This window comes from Coregonus lavaretus (assembly GCF_964263955.1).
Source record: "Coregonus lavaretus genome assembly, chromosome: 20".
NCBI classification, from domain to species: Eukaryota; Metazoa; Chordata; class Actinopteri; order Salmoniformes; family Salmonidae; genus Coregonus; species Coregonus lavaretus.
This window is the reverse complement of record NC_140007.1, coordinates 37,195,062-37,214,280: the sequence shown is the minus strand read 5'-3', so window position 1 is coordinate 37,214,280 and position 19,219 is coordinate 37,195,062. Positions and strand designations below refer to the sequence as shown.

The 19,219-nt window shown below is 47.2% G+C and overlaps 1 protein-coding gene across 1 annotated transcript in view; it reads right to left on the bottom strand.

The window, feature by feature from the left end:
* The window catches only part of LOC311147818 (arf-GAP with GTPase, ANK repeat and PH domain-containing protein 1-like), a 31,693-nt gene that overhangs the window by 8,069 nt on the left and 4,405 nt on the right, over positions 1-19,219 (bottom strand). Inside the window, exons 2-7 of the mRNA XM_084184610.1 lie at positions 1,706-1,764; positions 1,458-1,545; positions 1,272-1,357; positions 935-1,076; positions 588-722; positions 181-302 (exon numbers count right to left, since the gene is read on the bottom strand). Coding sequence (XP_084040736.1) covers positions 181-302; positions 588-722; positions 935-1,076; positions 1,272-1,357; positions 1,458-1,545; positions 1,706-1,764 — 632 coding nt within the window. The remainder of the gene's footprint in view (positions 1-180; positions 303-587; positions 723-934; positions 1,077-1,271; positions 1,358-1,457; positions 1,546-1,705; positions 1,765-19,219) is intronic.

Sequence of the window (19,219 nt, the reverse complement as noted above, 5' to 3'; positions counted from 1 at the left end):
TGTGGGGGACAACAATGTATCTAGTCACAGCTCAAGGTTAAGGCTTATAGGAGGAGCTTCAGTACTGTAGCTGGTATCCACCTGTGGGTCCCACTACACTACAGTATTGATTTTCTGTCAACAACACAGAAGAGATAAGCCTGGGAAAAAGACAGATGTGAACAGTGTGTAGCATGTTACCTGTCCAGGGAAGGATGTTGACCCCGATGTGGAGCCCCCAGAGTGACTGGGAGAGTTAGGGAGAGACTTGCAGGAGGCCAGGAATGCAGACTGTTTCTTCTGTGTGACTATTTTCTGGGCAGCTGAGAGGAGAGAGTAAGACAGCACTAGTGAGATGGCACTAATCACTCATTACTTCAGGATGTGAATTGTATGTGTTAGGTAAGTAAGTACAGCCATGCATCTCTGGTCAAACAACATAGACTTGTGATATAATCCTTCATGTAGAATGACATTGCTTTTAAATTATTTGTGAAGCATTGTTGTAAAGTGGGACCGAAATTATTTATTGTGTTGAAACAATGGTAATGTGGCTGTACTTTTGGATCCCCAGCTCTGACACCAATGCTCAATTTCAGTTGACTCACCCTCCTGAAACACCCGGTCTATGTTGAGCCCATAGGTGGCACACGTCTCATAGAACACACAGTGCCTCACGTCAACACATAGCTGCCGGGCACGCATGTCCTCGATCACACGTGGGTTGGTACTGCTGATTTTGTCTATAGGAAGAGGACGGCGGAGACCGTGGGGCTTCAGACATTGAGATGAAGTCATATAGGCTACAGTAGCTTATACAGTATATGCTCACTTTCCTCCGTCTAATTATATAAAATAAGACTAATGGTTCTCTAGATGCTATCCATCTGCCCTCTTACATTTCCCTGAACATATCCAAAATAGCCATCCATATTCATTCCTGCCTGTTCCTTACCTTGTGTCCCAACCACAACCAGTGGGATGTCAGCAGTGCTGCGGTGTGTGTTGAGCTGGCTGTACAGCTGGTACACGTCCTGGAAGCTGGCCTCATTCTCCAGACTGAACACGAGGACCACTGCATCTACCCAGCTGCTGAACTACAGACAGAGATTTGGTAGGAGAGGGAAGAGAGGTGAGAGGGAGAGGAGTACAAGATGGGTCAGGATAAGGATGTTGATGAGTTAGTTAGATTGTAATTCTGTAATTATTTCTCAACACATCATCGCACATGAACAACAATGCAACAAGGTATACACACACTCCAGCAAATACACTTGTACATTTCCACACACCTGTGCATCAGGACTCCCTGCCTCCTCTCTGATTAGCAGTAGATGACTCTGTCCATCTACCAATACCTCCTTCTTATACCTCCCCCCTGACAATGGAACAGCAGAGCAGAGGTTAGTTACTGTGTGTCAGAGAGCCATTATGAAAGATAAAATGGTAGGACAAGAAAAGTGTTTTGTTATACTTACCTTCAATCTTCTCTAGTGGAAGGTAACTGCCTGTTATGTATCTGTTTACCAGCGCTGACCTGCCACTCTGAAGACTTCCCAGCACACCCTGCACAGATTAAAGAAGTTAGAAAACACACACATAGCCTACTGTACACACACACATCTTCACTCATATGTGGTAGCTTCCCCGAATAGAGTGTGAAAAGAGATTAAGCTCTATCTAACTTCTCTTTCAATTAATCTTTAATGAGGATGCTTTGTCTTACCACACGGAGCTCAGGGATGGATCGACTCAGGGTCCACTCTTGACTATTTGCACAAGCCGCTGCATGGGAGAACGGGACAGAGGGAGAGATCATAATTTTGATAATTCAAGGGGAACAACAATCAGAACGGCCTTGGAAAGGAATAGCGATAAATTACTGCTATGTGAATTGGCTGTGTGGCAGCCAGGCACTCTTGATCAAAGTAACCTTCACTACAACATAAATGGGTCTACTGGACTAGGCTAGTTTGTCAATGCACTGTTTATCCTCTGTACCCCCAAGAGGCTTGCCATACATATTTTTTGTCGTTCTCCTAGAATTCCCTTTACATGCTGAAGCTGGCATTCAAAGGCAGCTGCTCTGCAAAGGATCAAAGTGTCTAAAGGTGTCCAATGCAATGTGACGCTCATACCCCCACACCCCCAGACGCTCTGTGTCCTCTGTTCACAGCTGTGGTTCAGTGATGAGAGGGACCGCAGGCAGCTGAGTGACTCTGTGTGTTGCTGTGGTGGGTTCCAAGGTCCAGGGCCAGCAGTCTGCTACTCAGATGTCAGTTCCTCACAGATGCAGTGTGAAAACACATCAGGGCCAGCAGTCTACTACTCAGTGATGTCAGTTCCTCACAGATGCAGTGTGAAAACACATCAGGGCCAGCAGTCTACTACTCAGTGATGTCAGTTCCTCACAGACGCAGTGTGAAAACACAACAGGGCCAGCAGTCTACTACTCAGTGATGTCAGTTCCTCACAGATGCAGTGTGAAAACACAACAGGGCCAGCAGTCTACTACTCAGTGATGTCAGTTCCTCACAGATGCAGTGTGAAAACACAACAGATGTCACGGAATCAGCCGAGGATGCTCCTCCTCCTTGCTCGGGCAGGCTTCGGCGTTCGTCGTCCCCGGAGTACTAGCTGCCACCGATCTATGTTTCGGTGTTTGACTTGTTTTGTCCTGATTGTGTACACCTGTTCCCCATTATGTTGTATTGTATTCCCTATTTAACCCTCTGTCGTTCATTGTGTGTTGTGTGTTATTGTATTTCGTCATCGGCAGTGTTTCGTGTGCGTGTTGTTTATCCTCCTTATGTGGAGATTGTTTTTTCTACTCTGGTTACTTTTGAGTAAAGTACGTTTCCAGTAAGCTCTGTGTCCTGCGTTTGACTTCGCCTACCGCATTTCACCGTCGCATTCTGACAGAATAACACACCTTCATGGAGTCAGCAGGATCGGCGGTGCCAAGTGGATCACTGGAGGAGCGCGTAATCCACCAAGAGGCCATGATCCAGCACCTGGGCACCACCATGCAAGGGTTGATGGACACCTAGAGGCGATGGGAGAGTGGAGGTTTGCCCACACCTCCTCCTACGATACCACCACCATCAGCCATACCCATCGTTCCATCTCCGGAGTCCAGTGGGATTCGTCTCTCGCTCCCGAGGGCTTATGATGGCACCGCGGCCGGGTGTCAGGGTTTTCTACTCCAGGTTGAACTCTACCTAGCAACCATTCACCCGGCGCCCTCGGGATACGAGAGCGTGTCCGCCCTCATCTCCTGTCTGTCCGGCAAGGCGCTGGAGTGGGCCAACGCCGAATGGGGTGGGATAGACGCCGCTACGGTCAGCTATGCGGAGTTCACCCGACGCTTCCGGGCAGTATTCGATCATCCCCCTTAGACAGGGGAGGAGGAGCGCGCAGGAGTTCGCGCTGGACTTCCGGACGCTAGCTGCCAACACGGGATGGAATGAGAGGGCCCTCATCGACCACTACAGATGCAGCCTGAGGGAGGATGTGCGTCGGGAATTGGCCTGCAGGGACACCAACCTCAGCTTTGATCAACTGGTGGACATGTCGATTCGCCTGGATACCCTGTTGGCTACCCGCGGACGTCCGGATTCGGGGCCGTCCATTCCATCCCCCAGCACTTCCGAGCCGACCCCTATGGAGCTCGGGGGTGCTGGTGCTAGGGAGACCAGGAGGGAGACCAGGAGGGAGGCCGTCCCCTGCACCAACTGTGGCAGCAGAGGACACACTGCTGGTCGGTGCTGGGGAGGGTCTCCTAGGAATCAAGGCAGTGGGCGACGCACTGATGAGTCATTCCAGGTGAGTAGGCACCCAACTCACCCAGAGCTCTCTGCTGATCATATGTGTATTAAAGTGGTGTTTCCCAAGGTTTCTCCTCACTCCCAGCATAAGGCGCTAGTAGATTCAGGCGCAGCTGGGAATTTTATCGATCGCCAGTTCACCTATAAGTTAGGGATTCCTATCGTACCTGTTGATGTGCCCTTCCCCATTCATGCCCTAGATAGCCGCCCGTTGGGGTCAGGATTGATTAGGGAGGTCACAGCGCCTCTCCAGATGAAAACGCAGGAGGGTCATGAGGAGATAGTACGTTTGTATTTGATTGATTCTCCTGCGTTTCCCGTGGTTTTGGGGCTTCCCTGGTTAACAGCTCATGACCCCAACATTTCATGGCAGCAGAGAACTCTCCAGGGATGGTCTGATCAGTGTACTGGGCGGTGTGTATGCGTTTCCGTAGGGCAACGACGGTGGAAAGCCCGAACCAAGTTCCCACCTTGCACATTCCAACTGAGTATGCCGATTTGGCTATCGCCTTCAGTAAGAAGAAGGCGACTCAATTACCACCTCATCGACAGGGGGATTGTGCGATAGACCTCCAGGTAGGCGCTGCGCTTCCACGTAGTCACGTGTATCCTCTGTCTCAGGAGGAGACGGCCGCTATGGAGAACTACGTCACCGAATCTTTGAGACAGGGGTACATACGGCCGTCTACTTCCCCTGCGTCCTCGAGTTTCTTTTTTGTGAAGAAGAAGGATGGGGGTTTACGCCCGTGTATTGATTACCGTGGTCTAAATCAGATCACCATCAAATACAGCTATCCTCTCCCTCTGATTGCTAGTATGACGGAGTCATTACACGGGGCGCGATTCTTCACAAAATTGGATCTCAGGAGCGTGTACAACCTGGTGCGCATTAGGGAGGGAGATGAGTGGAAGACAACATTCAGTACCACCTTGGGTCACTATGAGTACCTCGTCATGCCATACGGGTTAATGAATGCTCCATCAGTCTTCCAATCATTTGTGGATGAGATTTTCCGGGACTTGCATGGACAGGGTGTTGTGGTATATATAGATGACATTCTAATATACTCCACTACACGAGCCGAGCATGTGTCCCTGGTGCGTCGAGTGCTTGGTAGACTGTTGGAGCATGACCTGTATGCGAAGGCGGAGAAATGTCTGTTCTTCCAGGAGTCCATCTCCTTCCTGGGACATCGGTTGTCCGCGTCAGGGGTAGAGATGGAGATTGACCGCGTTTCTGCCGTGCGTAATTGGCAGACTCCCACCACGGTAAAGGAGGTGCAGCTCTTCTTGGGTTTTGCCAATTACTACCGGAGGTTTATCCGGGGCTTTGGACAGGTAGCAGCTCCCATTACCTCTCTGCTAAGGGGGGGTCCGGTGCGCCTGCAGTGGTCAGCTGAGGCGTACAGGGCGTTTAAACGTCTGAAGGACCTGTTTACCTCGGCTCCGGTGCTGGCGCATCCGGATCCCTCTTTGGCATTCCAGGTGGAGGTGGACGCTTCCGAGGCTGGGATCGGCGCTGTGCTGTCTCAGCGCTCGGGTACGCCACCTAAACTCCGCCCCTGTGCTTTCTATTCTAAGAAGCTCAGTCCGGCGGTGCGCAATTATGACGTGGGGGATAGGGAGCTGCTGGCTGTGGTTCAAGCCCTGAAAGTGTGGAGACATTGGCTTGAGGGGGCTAAACACCCTTTTCTCATTCTGACTGACCATCGTAACCTGGAGTACATCCGGGCAGCGAGGAGGCTGAATCCTCGCCAGGCAAGGTGGTCAATGTTTCTTTCCCGCTTTGTATTTAAGCTCACCTATAGACCAGGGTCCCAGAACGCTAAGACAGACGCCCTCTCCCGACTATATGACACAGAGGAGAGGTCCATTGAGCCCACTCCCATACTCCCGGAGTCTTGCTTAGTGGCACCGGTGGTGTGGGAGGTGGATGTGGAAATCGAGCGGGCGTTACGTTCCGACCCTACTCCACAGTGTCCGGAGGGTCGGAGGTACGTGCCGCTCGAGGTTCGCGACCGTTTGATATACTGGGCTCACACGTCACCCTCCTCTGGTCATCCGGGTATTGGTCGGACAGTGCACTGCCTTAGTGAGAAGTACTGGTGGCCAACCTTAGCTAAGGACGTGAGGGTTTATGTTTCCTCCTGCTCGGTGTGCGCCCAGTGTAAGGCACCTAGACACCTGCCCAGGGGGAAGTTACAACCCCTACCCGTTCCACAACGGCCGTGGTCTCACCTATTGGTGGATTTTGTCACAGACCTTCCTCCCTCCCAGGGGAACACTACGATCTTGGTCGTTGTGGATTGGTTTTCTAAAGCCTGCCGTCTCATTCCCCTGCCAGGTCTCCCTACTGCCCTACAAACTGCTGAGGCCCTGTTTACACACGTCTTCCGGCACTATGGGGTGCCTGAGGATATAGTGTCTGATCGGGGTCCCCAGTTCACCTCTAGAGTCTGGAGGGCATTTATGGAACGTCTGGGGGTCTCGATTAGCCTTACCTCAGGTTTTCACCCCGAGAGTAATGGGCAGGTGGAGAGAGTTAACCAGGATGTGGGTAGGTTTCTGAGGTCATATTGCCAGGACCGGCAAGAGGAGTGGTCGGGATATATTCCCTGGGCTGAGATAGCCCAAAACTCCCTCCGCCATTCGTCCACTAACCTTACGCCTTTCCAGTGTGTGTTAGGTTATCAGCCGGTTCTGGCACCTTGGCATCAGAGCCAGACCGAAGCCCCTGTGGTGGACGAGTGGTTTCGGCGCTCGGAAGAAACTTGGAACGCTGCGCATGTCCATCTGCAGCGGGCCATCAGGCGGCAAAAGGCGAGCGCCGATCGCCACCGCAGTGAGGCTCCGGTGTATGCACCGGGAGACCGGGTCTGGCTCTCGACCCGAAACCTGCCCCTTCGCCTGCCCTGCCGGAAGCTGGGTCGGCGGTTTGTGGGGCCCTTTAAAGTCCTGAGGAGATTGAACGAGGTATGTTATAGGTTACAACTGCCCATTAATTACCACATTAACCCCTCATTCCATGTGTCTCTCCTCAGGCCGGTGGTGGCTGGTCCACTCCAGGAGAGTGAGGTACGAGAGGCTCCTCCGCCCCCGTTGGACATCGAGGGGGCTCCAGCGTATTCAGTCCGTTCCATCTTGGATTCGAGGCGTCGGACGGGGGGCCTGCAGTATCTCGTGGAGTGCGAGGGGTACGGTCCGGAGGAACGGTGCTGGGTCCCCAGGAGGGACATTCTAGATCCCTCCATGTTGAGGGACTTCCACCGGAGTCATCCGACTCGCCCTGCTCCGCGTCCTCCTGGCCGTCCCCGAGGCCGGGGTCGGCGCACGGCTGGAGCCGCGCGTCAAGAGGGGGGTACTGTCACGGAATCAGCCGAGGATGCTCCTCCTCCTTGCTCGGGCAGGCTTCGGCGTTCGTCGTCCCCGGAGTACTAGCTGCCACCGATCTATGTTTCGGTGTTTGACTTGTTTTGTCCTGATTGTGTACACCTGTTCCCCATTATGTTGTATTGTATTCCCTATTTAACCCTCTGTCGTTCATTGTGTGTTGTGTGTTATTGTATTTCGTCATCGGCAGTGTTTCGTGTGCGGGTTGTTTATCCTCCTTATGTGGAGATTGTTTTTTCTACTCTGGTTACTTTCGAGTAAAGTACGTTTCCAGTAAGCTCTGTGTCCTGCGTTTGACTTCGCCTACCGCATTTCACTGTCGCATTCTGACAACAGACAAAGAGAGGGATGACAATAGTGTATTTTAGGCCACACGAGACAAGTTGCCAAAGCAATCAGACAGCATGATCCTTATACAGCTGCCTACAAAACACCCAGTATAAAGCTGAATATCCAGACTCTCTCCCTGCACTGGATGAAGACATACTAATGTAGTGCAACTGTTAAATGTCACTGACATTCAAAGAACCCTTCTTCTCTTCCTGGGAATATCAGAAGAATCTATCTATCTATCTATCTATCTATCTATCTATCTATCTATCTATCTATCTATCTCTCTCTCTCTCTCTCTCTCTCTCTCTCTCTCTCTCTCTCTCTCTCTCTCTTCTCTCTCTCTTCTCTCTCTCTCTCTCTCTCTCTCTCTCTCTCTCTCTCTCTCTCTCTCTCTCTCTCTCTCTCTCTCTCTCTCTCTCTTCTCTCTCTCTCTCTCCTCTCTCTCTCTCTCTCTCTCTCTCTCTCTCTCTCTCTCTCTCTCTCTCTCTCTCTCTCTCTCTCTCTCTCTCTCTCTCTCTCTCTCTCTCATAACAGGCATCTCTCCTAGCACCCCCATGTTGCTATGGCAACCTTTCCTCCAGACCCTGCTAGGCTGATTCTGCTCTTGCCCAGAGAGAACACATACCATAGATGACTAGACACAGAACACATACCATACATGACTACACACAGAACATACCATACATGACTAGACACAGAACACATACCATACATGACTAGACACAGAACACATACCATACATGACTAGACACAGAACACATACCATACATGACTAGACACAGAACACATACCATACATGACTAGACACAGAACACATACCATACATGACTAGACACAGAACACATACCAGTGAAACAGCTTGTCACTACCCTCTACAGACATCATTCATGTTTCCATGGTATTGTTCTTGAAATACATTGGTATGTGCCAGAGGCAGATTAAACTACAAAGGCTTCTGAAGTTTGATTAACTTCTCCAAAAAAGGCCATATTTATTATTTATAGAGCTTAGAATGTCAGACTGATGGTTGGTGATGTGAAATGCAGGGAAGAGAGAGAAATAGGTAGAGAGAGAGAGAGAGAGAGAGAGAGAGAGAGAGAGAGAGAGAGAGAGAGAGAGAGAGAGAGAGGAGAGAGACATGTGCCAGAGATATTTGTGGAGGAATAGTCAATCACTGAGCAGGCGAAACATAAAATATATGGATTAAGGACATTGGTGTAATTGCACTTCCTTTCTCTGGAAGGTTTTGGAGACAGAAATAAGACCAAGCACCAGCCAACCAATACATCAAATCGCAGATAGTCATGCTGGCACAGCCTGTGCTTTAACCAATGCAGTATACAGTATATCCATAATATATAGCTCTGGCTTTAACCATTAGGATCATTATGAGAGTTAAACACAGTGTCTATGTCCCAATGGCACCCTATTCCCTATATAGTGCACTACTTTTGACCAGAGCCCAAAGGGCCCTGGTCTAAAGTAGTGCACTAAATAGGGAAAAGGGTGTATTTTGGGACAAACACAGTGTAGCTACACTGTAGAGAGATTAACCCTTCAGGCTGCGTGAAATCACCCCCCGTTCCGTTCAGAAGGGAATTAGATGAAACTGTCCAGGAGTATAGCTCTATTGTCAGCTCAGAGATCAAAGGACTTTGTCTATCATCCTTTTACAGTTACACATGGCTTTAAGTTTCAAACTCACAGACACGTCACATCCATTTGATAATGGGCTCTATATAAAATGTATGCGAGGCTCTCAGAATGGCAAATTATTTCCCCTCCATTTTAAATGATTTCCTCTACATACGGATCAAATACTAGACTAGTCTATAATAAAATGGATGCTCGTTTGATTCCTTCCTGAATTTTCTGTTACATGTTGGCCAAAAAACTGCAAACAGACAGTTGCTCTTGATCTTCATGTAACGTATTTCAACCAAGAGCATTAGAGGAAGTGAGGTTTGTGAGGTGATATGTAGACCTATGCTGTGTGTGTGTGTCTGAGGTGTCCTACCTTCCTCCTCACTGGACTGTCTGTGTATATTGCAGACAGGGGAAAGTGTTGCTGTATTAGAGGAAGTGGTGGCTGAGACAGAGACTGGGTTGCTGCTTTTGGTGAAGATCCCACTGATGAACTTGAGCATCTTATGATCTCGAGCAGAGCCCTTTTGTCCCTGCTGGTTGTGGGAACTAGGCTGTATCTGGCTGCGCTCTCTGGCCACACAGAGGTCCTCTGCCTGGCTGTAAGGATCAGTGTTATCCACGGTACAGCTGTTGCCTCTGCGTGGGGGCTTGGGGACCAGGGTGACAGATGCAGGTAGAGAAGCAGAATTTTTCTTCAATCTCTTCATCCTGGGATTGTCTCGCTTTGCAACCGTTCCTCCTTTTCCCTTCTGTGTACCAGCTCTGTCCCCAGCTTCATCAGTTCCTCTTTCTCCCTTCCCTGCTCTGTCCCCAGTTTCAACCCTACCTCCATGACCCTGAGATCTGGCCCGACCCTCACCACTCTCAGCCCAGGAGGCTCGACAGGGACCAGGGGAATGGGTTGGGATTCTGCTGTCTCTGCGGTCCAGGCTCTGGGCTGGTGTGGGGCTTCGGTTGACTTCCTTGACATCCCTTGGCTCCCAGCAGCTGGTCACCGGGCTGGCCAATGGGCTGTATGCTTTCAGCAGGGACCCCGGACCCTGACCCACCGTGCGTACAGGGATATTGCTCCTGGTCGGGGTGTGGTTGGGGTCGACTGCTACCTCCACAGGGGTCGAGGTCTGTGGTGTAGTTTTGAGGTGACTGTTGTTGTCTGGTTGTCCTCTTTCTCACCTGCTGCATCCTTTCCACCCGGTAACATTTCAGTCTTCACATTGTCAACAGTGGAGGAGGTAATAACATTGTCGCCGTCTGATAACTTGTCACTTTCTTTGGGAAGAACATCGCCCACACACAGTGCCTTGTCTCTCAAGGGTGATTTCCTCTCCTCTACAGTGAGGGAAAAAAGTATTTGATCCCCTGCTGATTTTGTATGTTTGCCCACTGACAAAGACATGATCAGTCTATAATTTTAATGGTAGGTTTATTTGAACAGTGAGAGACAGAATAACAACAACAAAATCCAGAAACATGCATGTCAAAAATGTTATAAATTGATTTGCATTTTAATGAGGGAAATAAGTATTTGACCCCTCTGCAAAACATGACTTAGTACTTGGTGGCAAAACCCTTGTTGGCAATCACAGAGGTCAGACGTTTCTTGTAGTTGGCCACCAGGTTTGCACACATCTCAGGAGGGATTTTTTCCCACTCCTCTTTGCAGATCTTCTCCAAGTCATTAAGGTTTCAAGGCTGACGTTTGGCAACTCAAACCTTCAGCTCCCTCCACAGATTTTCTATGGGATTAAGGTCTGGAGACTGGCTAGGCCACTCCAGGACCTTAATGTGCTTCTTCTTGAGCCACTCCTTTGTTGCCTTGGCCGTGTGTTTTGGGTCATTGTCATGCTGGAATACCCATCCACGACCCATTTTCAATGCCCTGGCTGAGGGAAGGAGGTTCTCATCCAAGATTTGACAGTACATGGCCCCGTCCATCGTCCCTTTGATGCGGTGAAGTTGTCCTGTCCCCTTAGCAGAAAAACACACCCAAAGCATAATGTTTCCACCTCCATGTTTGACGGTGGGGATGGTGTTCTTGGGGTCATAGGCAGCATTCCTCCTCCTCCAAACACAGCGAGTTGAGTTGATGGCAAAGAGCTCGATTTTGGTCTCATCTGACCACAACAGTTTCACCCAGTTCTCCTCTGAATCATTCAGATGTTCATTGGCAAACTTCAGACGGGACTGTATATGTGCTTTCTTGAGCAGGGGGACCTTGCGGGTGCTGCAGGATTTCAGTCCTTCACGGCGTAGTGTGTTACCAATTGTTTTCTTCGTGACTATGGTCCCAGCTGCCTTGAGATCATTGACAAGATCCTCCCGTGTAGTTCTGGGCTGATTCCTCACCGTTCTCATGATCATTACAACTCCACGAGATTGACAGATATTTTGTGTTTCTTCCATTTGCGAATAATCGCACCAACTGTTATCACCTTCTCACCAAGCTGCTTGGCGATGGTCTTGTAGACCATTCCAGCCTTGTGTAGGTCTACAATCTTGTCCCTGACATCATTGGAGAGCTCTTTGGTCTTGGCCATGGTGGAGAGTTTGGAATCTGATTGATTGATTGCTTCTGTGGACAGGTGTCTTTTATACAGGTAAAAGCTGAGATTAGGAGCACTCCCTTTAAGAGTGTGCTCCTAATCTCAGCTCGTTACCTGTATAAAAGACACCTGGGAGCCAGAAATCTTTGTGATTGAGAGGGGGTCAAATACTTATTTCCCTCATTAAAATGCAAATCAATTTATAACATTTTTGACATGCGTTTTTCTGGATTCTTTTGTTGTTATTTTGTCTCTTACTGTTCAAATAAACCTACCATTAAAATTATAGACTGATCATGTCTTTGTCAGTGGGCAAACGTACAAAATCAGCAGGGGATCAAATACTTTTTTCCCTCACTGTAGTTTGAGTTCACTACCTTTCCCACCCTCCAGGACAGAAACATCTTCCTGGTTCTTCTGTGTACTGAGGGTCTGTCCCTTCTCCACCCCAGCCCCATCCCCAGCCTCCCTCCCTTGGGTGATTGACCTGGCCTGCTCCCCTCCATGCTCTTCCACAGCCTCTACCTTGACCAGGGTGAGGGAGATGAGGTAGGTGGTGCCCTGGTGCAGCGTGTCGGCTCGGTAGACACACCATAGACAAATACATTCAGAAAGAGCTGACACTGACATGGATGGATGACTGACAAGCTTTGAAATCCTAATCCTCAAAAGAATATGGCAGCAGGTGGGAGCAAATTTAGAGAGAGCGCAAGTGAGAGAGAGGGAGCTGAAGAGAGAGAGAGCTGAAGAGAGAGAGAGAGAGAGCTGAAGAGAGAGAGAGCTGAAGAGAGAGAGAGAGAGAGAGAGAGAGAGAGAGAGAGAGAGAGAGAGAGAGAGAGAGAGAGAGAGAGAGAGAGAAGAGAGAGCTGAAGAGAGAGAGAGCTGAAGTATTTCCTCAGGGGATTAGAACAGAACTGCTCTCAGATGTATTTATTCCATTACTTCACTCCCCTCTTCATAGCTTTTAGATTTAGGATTCCAGTCATCCATTGTCAGTGTTTCAATAAAACTTCCATTCATTTTATTGCAATGTACAAAAATACCATCTTCTGCCACAAATATCAAAAGAGACTGAAATCCATCCAGTAGAGTTCCAGTTGTGTTAAAACATCCTACGGTAAAAACATCTGTACATGAGTATAAAAAGCAGATGTATAATGTGGTTTCAATTATTCACTTGACCTTATTTGTGTTGTGTTGCCGCTCACCCATCTCCAATAGTGTTCAACTTCATGTCCCATATTCTATGCAAAACGCAAATCAGAAGGAAAAAAATCACATTTCACTGAAACTGTCGATCAAGTGTAAGGAAAATGTGAAGGATTTGAATACTCCCATGTTGAAAAAAAACTATGTACGGTATCAGAAAATATCCTCACAGCAGTACAGTTCAGACCATGGGTTATCCTCTTCAGCCATGTGTTCTGGCAGGAGCATCTACTCAGAGAAAGGTCTGAGTGAGAGACAGACAAGACAGTAATTAGGTTTGATGTGGATCAGGAAGAAAAAGCCACTAGGATCCAATCGCAGGCAGAGATCTGGAGATGCATGACCAAGTCACAGCGCCTGGCCACCATCACGCCTCTCTCTGTCGGTCCCTGTGTCCTCGAAGCATGTCAGGCACTGTGCATGTCAATAGAGCCACTGGTCTGTGAGGCTGAGCCAAGCCTCTGCAATGAACACTAGACGTCTCTGGCTCTGAATCTATCTGCTATTCAGACACAACAGGTACGACATGAGTCCAAAACCCAGTCGCACAGCTGGTACCTGAGAGTATGAATATGGAGAGAGAATCTTCTCAAGCCCTCCTCTAGATCCCCTTCCTGTGTGAGCGCCAAACCAAGCAGAGAAGGAAAACCCTGTTTCTCTTCTATCTCTCTCTCTTTCCCTCTCTGCCTCTCAGCATGCAGACTGCGCACTGTCCCAGCTCTTCATTGCCCCCCCCCCCATCACCCTCTCTCCTTCTCTCTCTTGGTCTTGCTCTCGCTAGCTCTCTCTCTCTCCCTGTTGTAAAGGGGGAGGTGATGAGGTGTGGAGGAAAGGACAATTCAATCTGTAAACCATATTACGTAGTAATGAACCCATGTATTGATGTGAAAGCTGAATTGTATTTATACGATAAAAAAAAAAAGATTCTATAAAATAAAGATTCTATAAAATTAATTAAAAAGGGCTGGTGGTAAAGCATAGAGACAAGCTGAAGCTGGAGAAAGAAGGAAAGAGACACCAGAGGAAGAAAGATGAGGGGCAGAGAGAGAGAGAGGACGAGAACATCATGAAAGAGGAAGGAGTTGTGGAGAGGGTAATGAAGAGTGACAGTGGAACAGAACGAGGGTGTGTGGAGAGGAAGAAAAATAGAGACTGACTTCACTTTCTCCTTTCCCTTGTCTGTTCTTCTTACAGTTTTTTACAATCACTTTGGCACTAATTTCAGAACCTTGACGTCATTTTTCAAAACTCCAGACACAAAACTCACAACCAATGATCAAAATGCACATTTTTCAAAACTCTAACACTTTTTTCAATTGCTTGGATACAATACACATAAAACTAAGATCATTTGTTCATTTAACAAAAATCACCTGTTCAATATGACACAACTTAACATCAAAGTACTACTATTTCAAAAGGCAATTCACACATTACATTTCAGATGAGTGTCTATTCATTTCATTACAATTATCCAACTATCAATTGATACAACTGCTCGAAATGATAAGTAACTGTTGCATTACCCATAATGCATAGTTGTATGGAAACAGACAAACAATATTCCATGTTTAGATCATGAAAGTTTCAAGATAACGAGATTCATTGTCACCAATTAGCGTGGAGCATGAACCAATTAGACTACATTATCTATGGATGTAATATTTCATCATCATTCTTTATCAGACACCGTTTCTATGGTTCCATGTACCACCTTTTCAGACTATTTACAGTATTGACAGTACTGCACTGTATGGATGCAGGCCCTTGTAATTGCTTGTCCAATTCTGCCAACTCGTTACTGATGATTGAGTTCACATTCCGGAACGAGTATATAAATTAATTTGCATTTTAATGAGGGAAATAAGTATTTGACCCCCTCTCAATCAGAAAGATTTCTGGCACCCAGGTGTCTTTATACAGGTGACGAGCTGAGATTAGGAGCACACTCTTAAAGGGAGTGCTCCTAATCTCAGTTTGTTACCTGTATAAAAGACACCTGTCCACAGAAGCAATCAATCAATCAGATTCCAAACTCTCCACCATGGCCAAGACCAAAGAGCTCTCCAAGGATGTCAGCGACAAGATTGTAGACCTACACAAGGCTGGAATGGGCTACAAGACCATCGGCAAGCAGCATGGTGAGAAGGTGACAACAGTTGGTGCGATTATTCGCAAATGGAAGAAACACAAAAGAACTGTGAATCTCCCTCGGCCTGGGGCTCCATGCAAGATCTCACCTCGTGGAGTTGCAATGATCATGAGAACGGTGAGGAATCAGCCCAGAACTACACAGGAGGATCTTGTCAATGATCTCAAGGCAGCTGGGACCATAGTCACCAAGAAAACAATTGGTAACACACTACGCCGTGAAGGACTGAAATCCTGCAGCGCCCGCAAGGTCCCCCTGCTCAAGAAAGCACATATACATGCCCGTCTGAAGTTTGCCAATGAACATCTGAATGATTCAGAGGAGAACTGGGTGAAAGAGTTGTGGTCAGATGAGACCAAAACCGAGGTCTTTGGCATCAACTCAACTCGCCGTGTTTGGAGGAGGAGGAATGCTGCCTATGACCCCAAGAACACAATCCCCACCGTCAAACATGGAGGTGGAAACATTATGCTTTGGGTGTGTTTTTCTGCTAAGGGGACAGGACAACTTCACCGCATCAAAGGGACGATGGACGGGGCCATGTACCGTCAAATCTTGGGTGAGAACCTCCTTCCCTTAGCTAGGGCATTGAAAATGGGTCGTGGATGGGTATTCCAGCATGACAATGACCCAAAACACACGGCCAAGGCAACAAAGGAGTGGCTCAAGAAGAAGCACATTAAGGTCCTGGAGTGGCCTAGCCAGTCTCCAGACCTTAATCCCATAGAAAATCTGTGGAGGGAGATGAAGGTTCGAGCTGCCAAACGTCAGCCTCGAAACCTTAATGACTTGGAGAAGATCTGCAAAGAGGAGTGGGACAAAGGGTTTTGCCACCAAGTACTAAGTCATGTTTTGCAGAGGGGTCAAATACTTATTTCCCTCATTGAAATGCAAATCAATTTATAACATTTTTGACATGCATTTTCTCACTGTTCAAATAAACCTACCATTAAAATTATAGACTGATCATGTCTTTGTCAGTGGGCAAACGTACAAAATCAGCAGGGGATCAAATACTTTTTTGCCTCACTGTATGTTCAGTTTCAAGATGGCTGTTGTAATAAAATTCCCTAATAATTCTACATTGTACAGTAATCAGTAAATCTCTTTCCAAAATGCTTTTTAGAGGGTGATGGAGCTGGATGCTGATGACAACCATCACAAATTCATATATTTGGATGAGGCAGGCTTTAACCTGGCCAAGACAAGGAGGAGAGGTCGGAATTTCATTGGCCAGCGGGCAACCATCCAAGTACCTGGACAACGTGGGGCCAACATTACCATGTGTGCGGCTATATCAGAAGATGGTGTGGTGGGACGCAGACCTCGTATTGGATCATATAATGCAGCTCTCCTTGTAACCTTGATGAGCTCGATCAGGTCTGTAGAGCTGATGGCGTGACCCATGTCATTGTGTGGGATAATGTCAGGTTCCACCATGCTCATATGGTGCAAGCATGGTTTTAGGCCTTGCATAATTTACCACCCTGTATTTACCCCCATACTCTCCTTTCCTTAACCCGATTGAGGAATTTTTCTCCACATGGAGATGGAAGGTTTATGATAGGCCCTCATGAACAAGTTAATCTTCTCCAGGCCATGGATGACGCATGCAATGACATCACGGCAGACCAGTGTCAGGCCTGGATTCGTCATGCCCGAAGGTTTTTTCCAAGATGTTTGGCTAATGAAAACATCCATTGTGATGTAGATGAGAACCTGTGGCCAAATCCACAAGACAGAGTTGATGAAAATGTAGAAGTACAGTAATCACTCCTATGTTTTGCTTTTTACAGTACAAGCAAGCAAGTTGAGGAACACTGCATTTGATGTTTTACAGTACTGTATTGTTTTTCATCAATATATTTCAGATTTTGTTCAATGATTCCACTGTGTCTGTAGTATTCTCTCTACTACTGCAGTACTTTTACAGGGATGTATTTACATGTAGTACCATAATGAAACATGTACAGTGGGGAAAAAAAGTATTTAGTCAGCCACCAATTGTGCAAGTTCTCCCACTTAAAAAGATGAGAGAGGCCTGTAATTTTCATCATATGTACACGTCAACTATGACAGACAAATTGAGGAAAAAAATTCCAGAAAATCACATTGTAGGATTTTTTATGAATTTATTTGCAAATTATGGTGGAAAATAAGTATTTGGTCACCTACAAACAAGCAATATTTCTGGCTCTCACAGACCTGTAACTTCTTCTTTAAGAGGCTCCTCTGTCCTCCACTCGTTACCTGTATTAATGGCACCTGTTTGAACTTGTTATCAGTATAAAAGACACCTGCCCACAAGCTCAAACAGTCACACTCCAAACTCCACTATGGCCAAGACCAAAGAGCTGTCAAAGGACACCAGAAACAAAATTGTAGACCTGCACCAGGCTGGGAAGACTGAATCTGCAATAGGTAAGCAGCTTGGTTTGAAGAAATCAACTGTGGGAGCAATTATTAGGAAATGGAAGGCATACAAGACAACTGATAATCTCCCTCGATCTGGGGCTCCACGAAAGATCTCACCCCGTGGGGTCAAAATGATCACAAGACCGGTGAGCAAAAATCCCAGAACCACACGGGGGGACCTAGTGAATGACCTGCAGAGAGCTGGGACCAAAGTAACAAAGCCTACCATCAGTAACACACTACGCCGCCAGGGACTTAAATCCTGCAGTGCCAGACGTGTCCCCCTGCTTAAGCCAGTACATGTCCAGGCCCATGCTAGAGTGCATTTGGATGATCCAGAAGAGGATTGGGAGAATGTCATATGGTCAGATGAAACCAAAATAGAACTTTTTGGTAAAAACTCAACTCGTCGTGTTTGGAGGACAAAGAATGCTGAGTTGCATCCAAAGAACACCATACCTACTGTGAAGCATGGGGGTGGAAACATCATGCTTTGGGGCTGTTTTTCTGCAAAGGGACCAGGACGACTGATTCGTGTAAAGGAAAGAATGAATGGGGCCATGTATGGTGAGATTTTGAGTGAAAACCTCCTTCCATCAGCAAGGGCATTGAAGATGAAACGTGGCTGGGTCTTTCAGTATGACAATGATCCCAAACACACCGCCCGGGCAACGAAGGAGTGGCTTCGTAGGAAGCATTTCAAGGTCCTGGAATGGCCTAGCCAGTCTCCAGATCTCAACCCCATAGAAAATCTTTGGAGGGAGTTGAAAGTCCGTGTTGCCCAGCGACAGCCCCAAAACATCACTGCTCTAGAGGAGATCTGCATGGAGGAATGGGCCAAAATACCAGCAACAGTGTGTGAAAACCTTGTGAAGACTTACAGAAAACGTTTGACCTGTGTCATTGCCAACAAAGGGTATATAACAAAGTATTGAGAAACTTTTGTTATTGACCAAATACTTATTTTCCACCATAATTTGCAAATAAATTCATTAAAAATCATACAATGTGATTTTCTGGATTTCTTTTCCTCATTTTGTCTGTCATAGTTGACGTGTACCTATGATGAAAATTACAGGCCTCTCTCATCTTTTTAAGTGGGAGAACTTGCACAATTGGTGGCTGACTAAATACTTTTTTTCCCCACTGTATCACCTATTTTGTACTACAATATTTAATGATTGTACGAACAATGACACAGTGAAACTATCGGTTGCTTGTGTGTGGGTGATCTAAATTAACGTTTCATTGGTATTTCACAATACATTTGTTTTTTGAACCAATGATTGTGCAAGTGCAAGATTTCTTTAAAGATATGAATGCACAATGCAATGTTTTGAACATTGGACAGCCTGTGTTACAAGTGATGACCGTTTTGAGTTTTGTGTCTAGCGTTTTGAAAAATGACGTCAAGGTTCTGAAATGAGTGCCAAAGTGATTGTAAAAAACGGTATACCACAGCTGTCTGAAGATCCGTACTCATCAGCTTCCCCATCAGGCTTTACTCAAGATGCTGATCTGGCTTGTTACTAAGGTGCTAGGATCTTCCCAGCTCCAGTGATTGAACAATTGTCCTTGATCCTCTCCTACTCTCTCACCGGAGGATCTCTGTGTGTGTGTGTACGTACGTGTGTGTGCATGTGTACGTGTATGTGTATGTGTGTGTGTATGTGTACGTGTGTGTGTGTGTGTGTGTGTGTGTGTGTGTGTGTGTGTATGTGTGT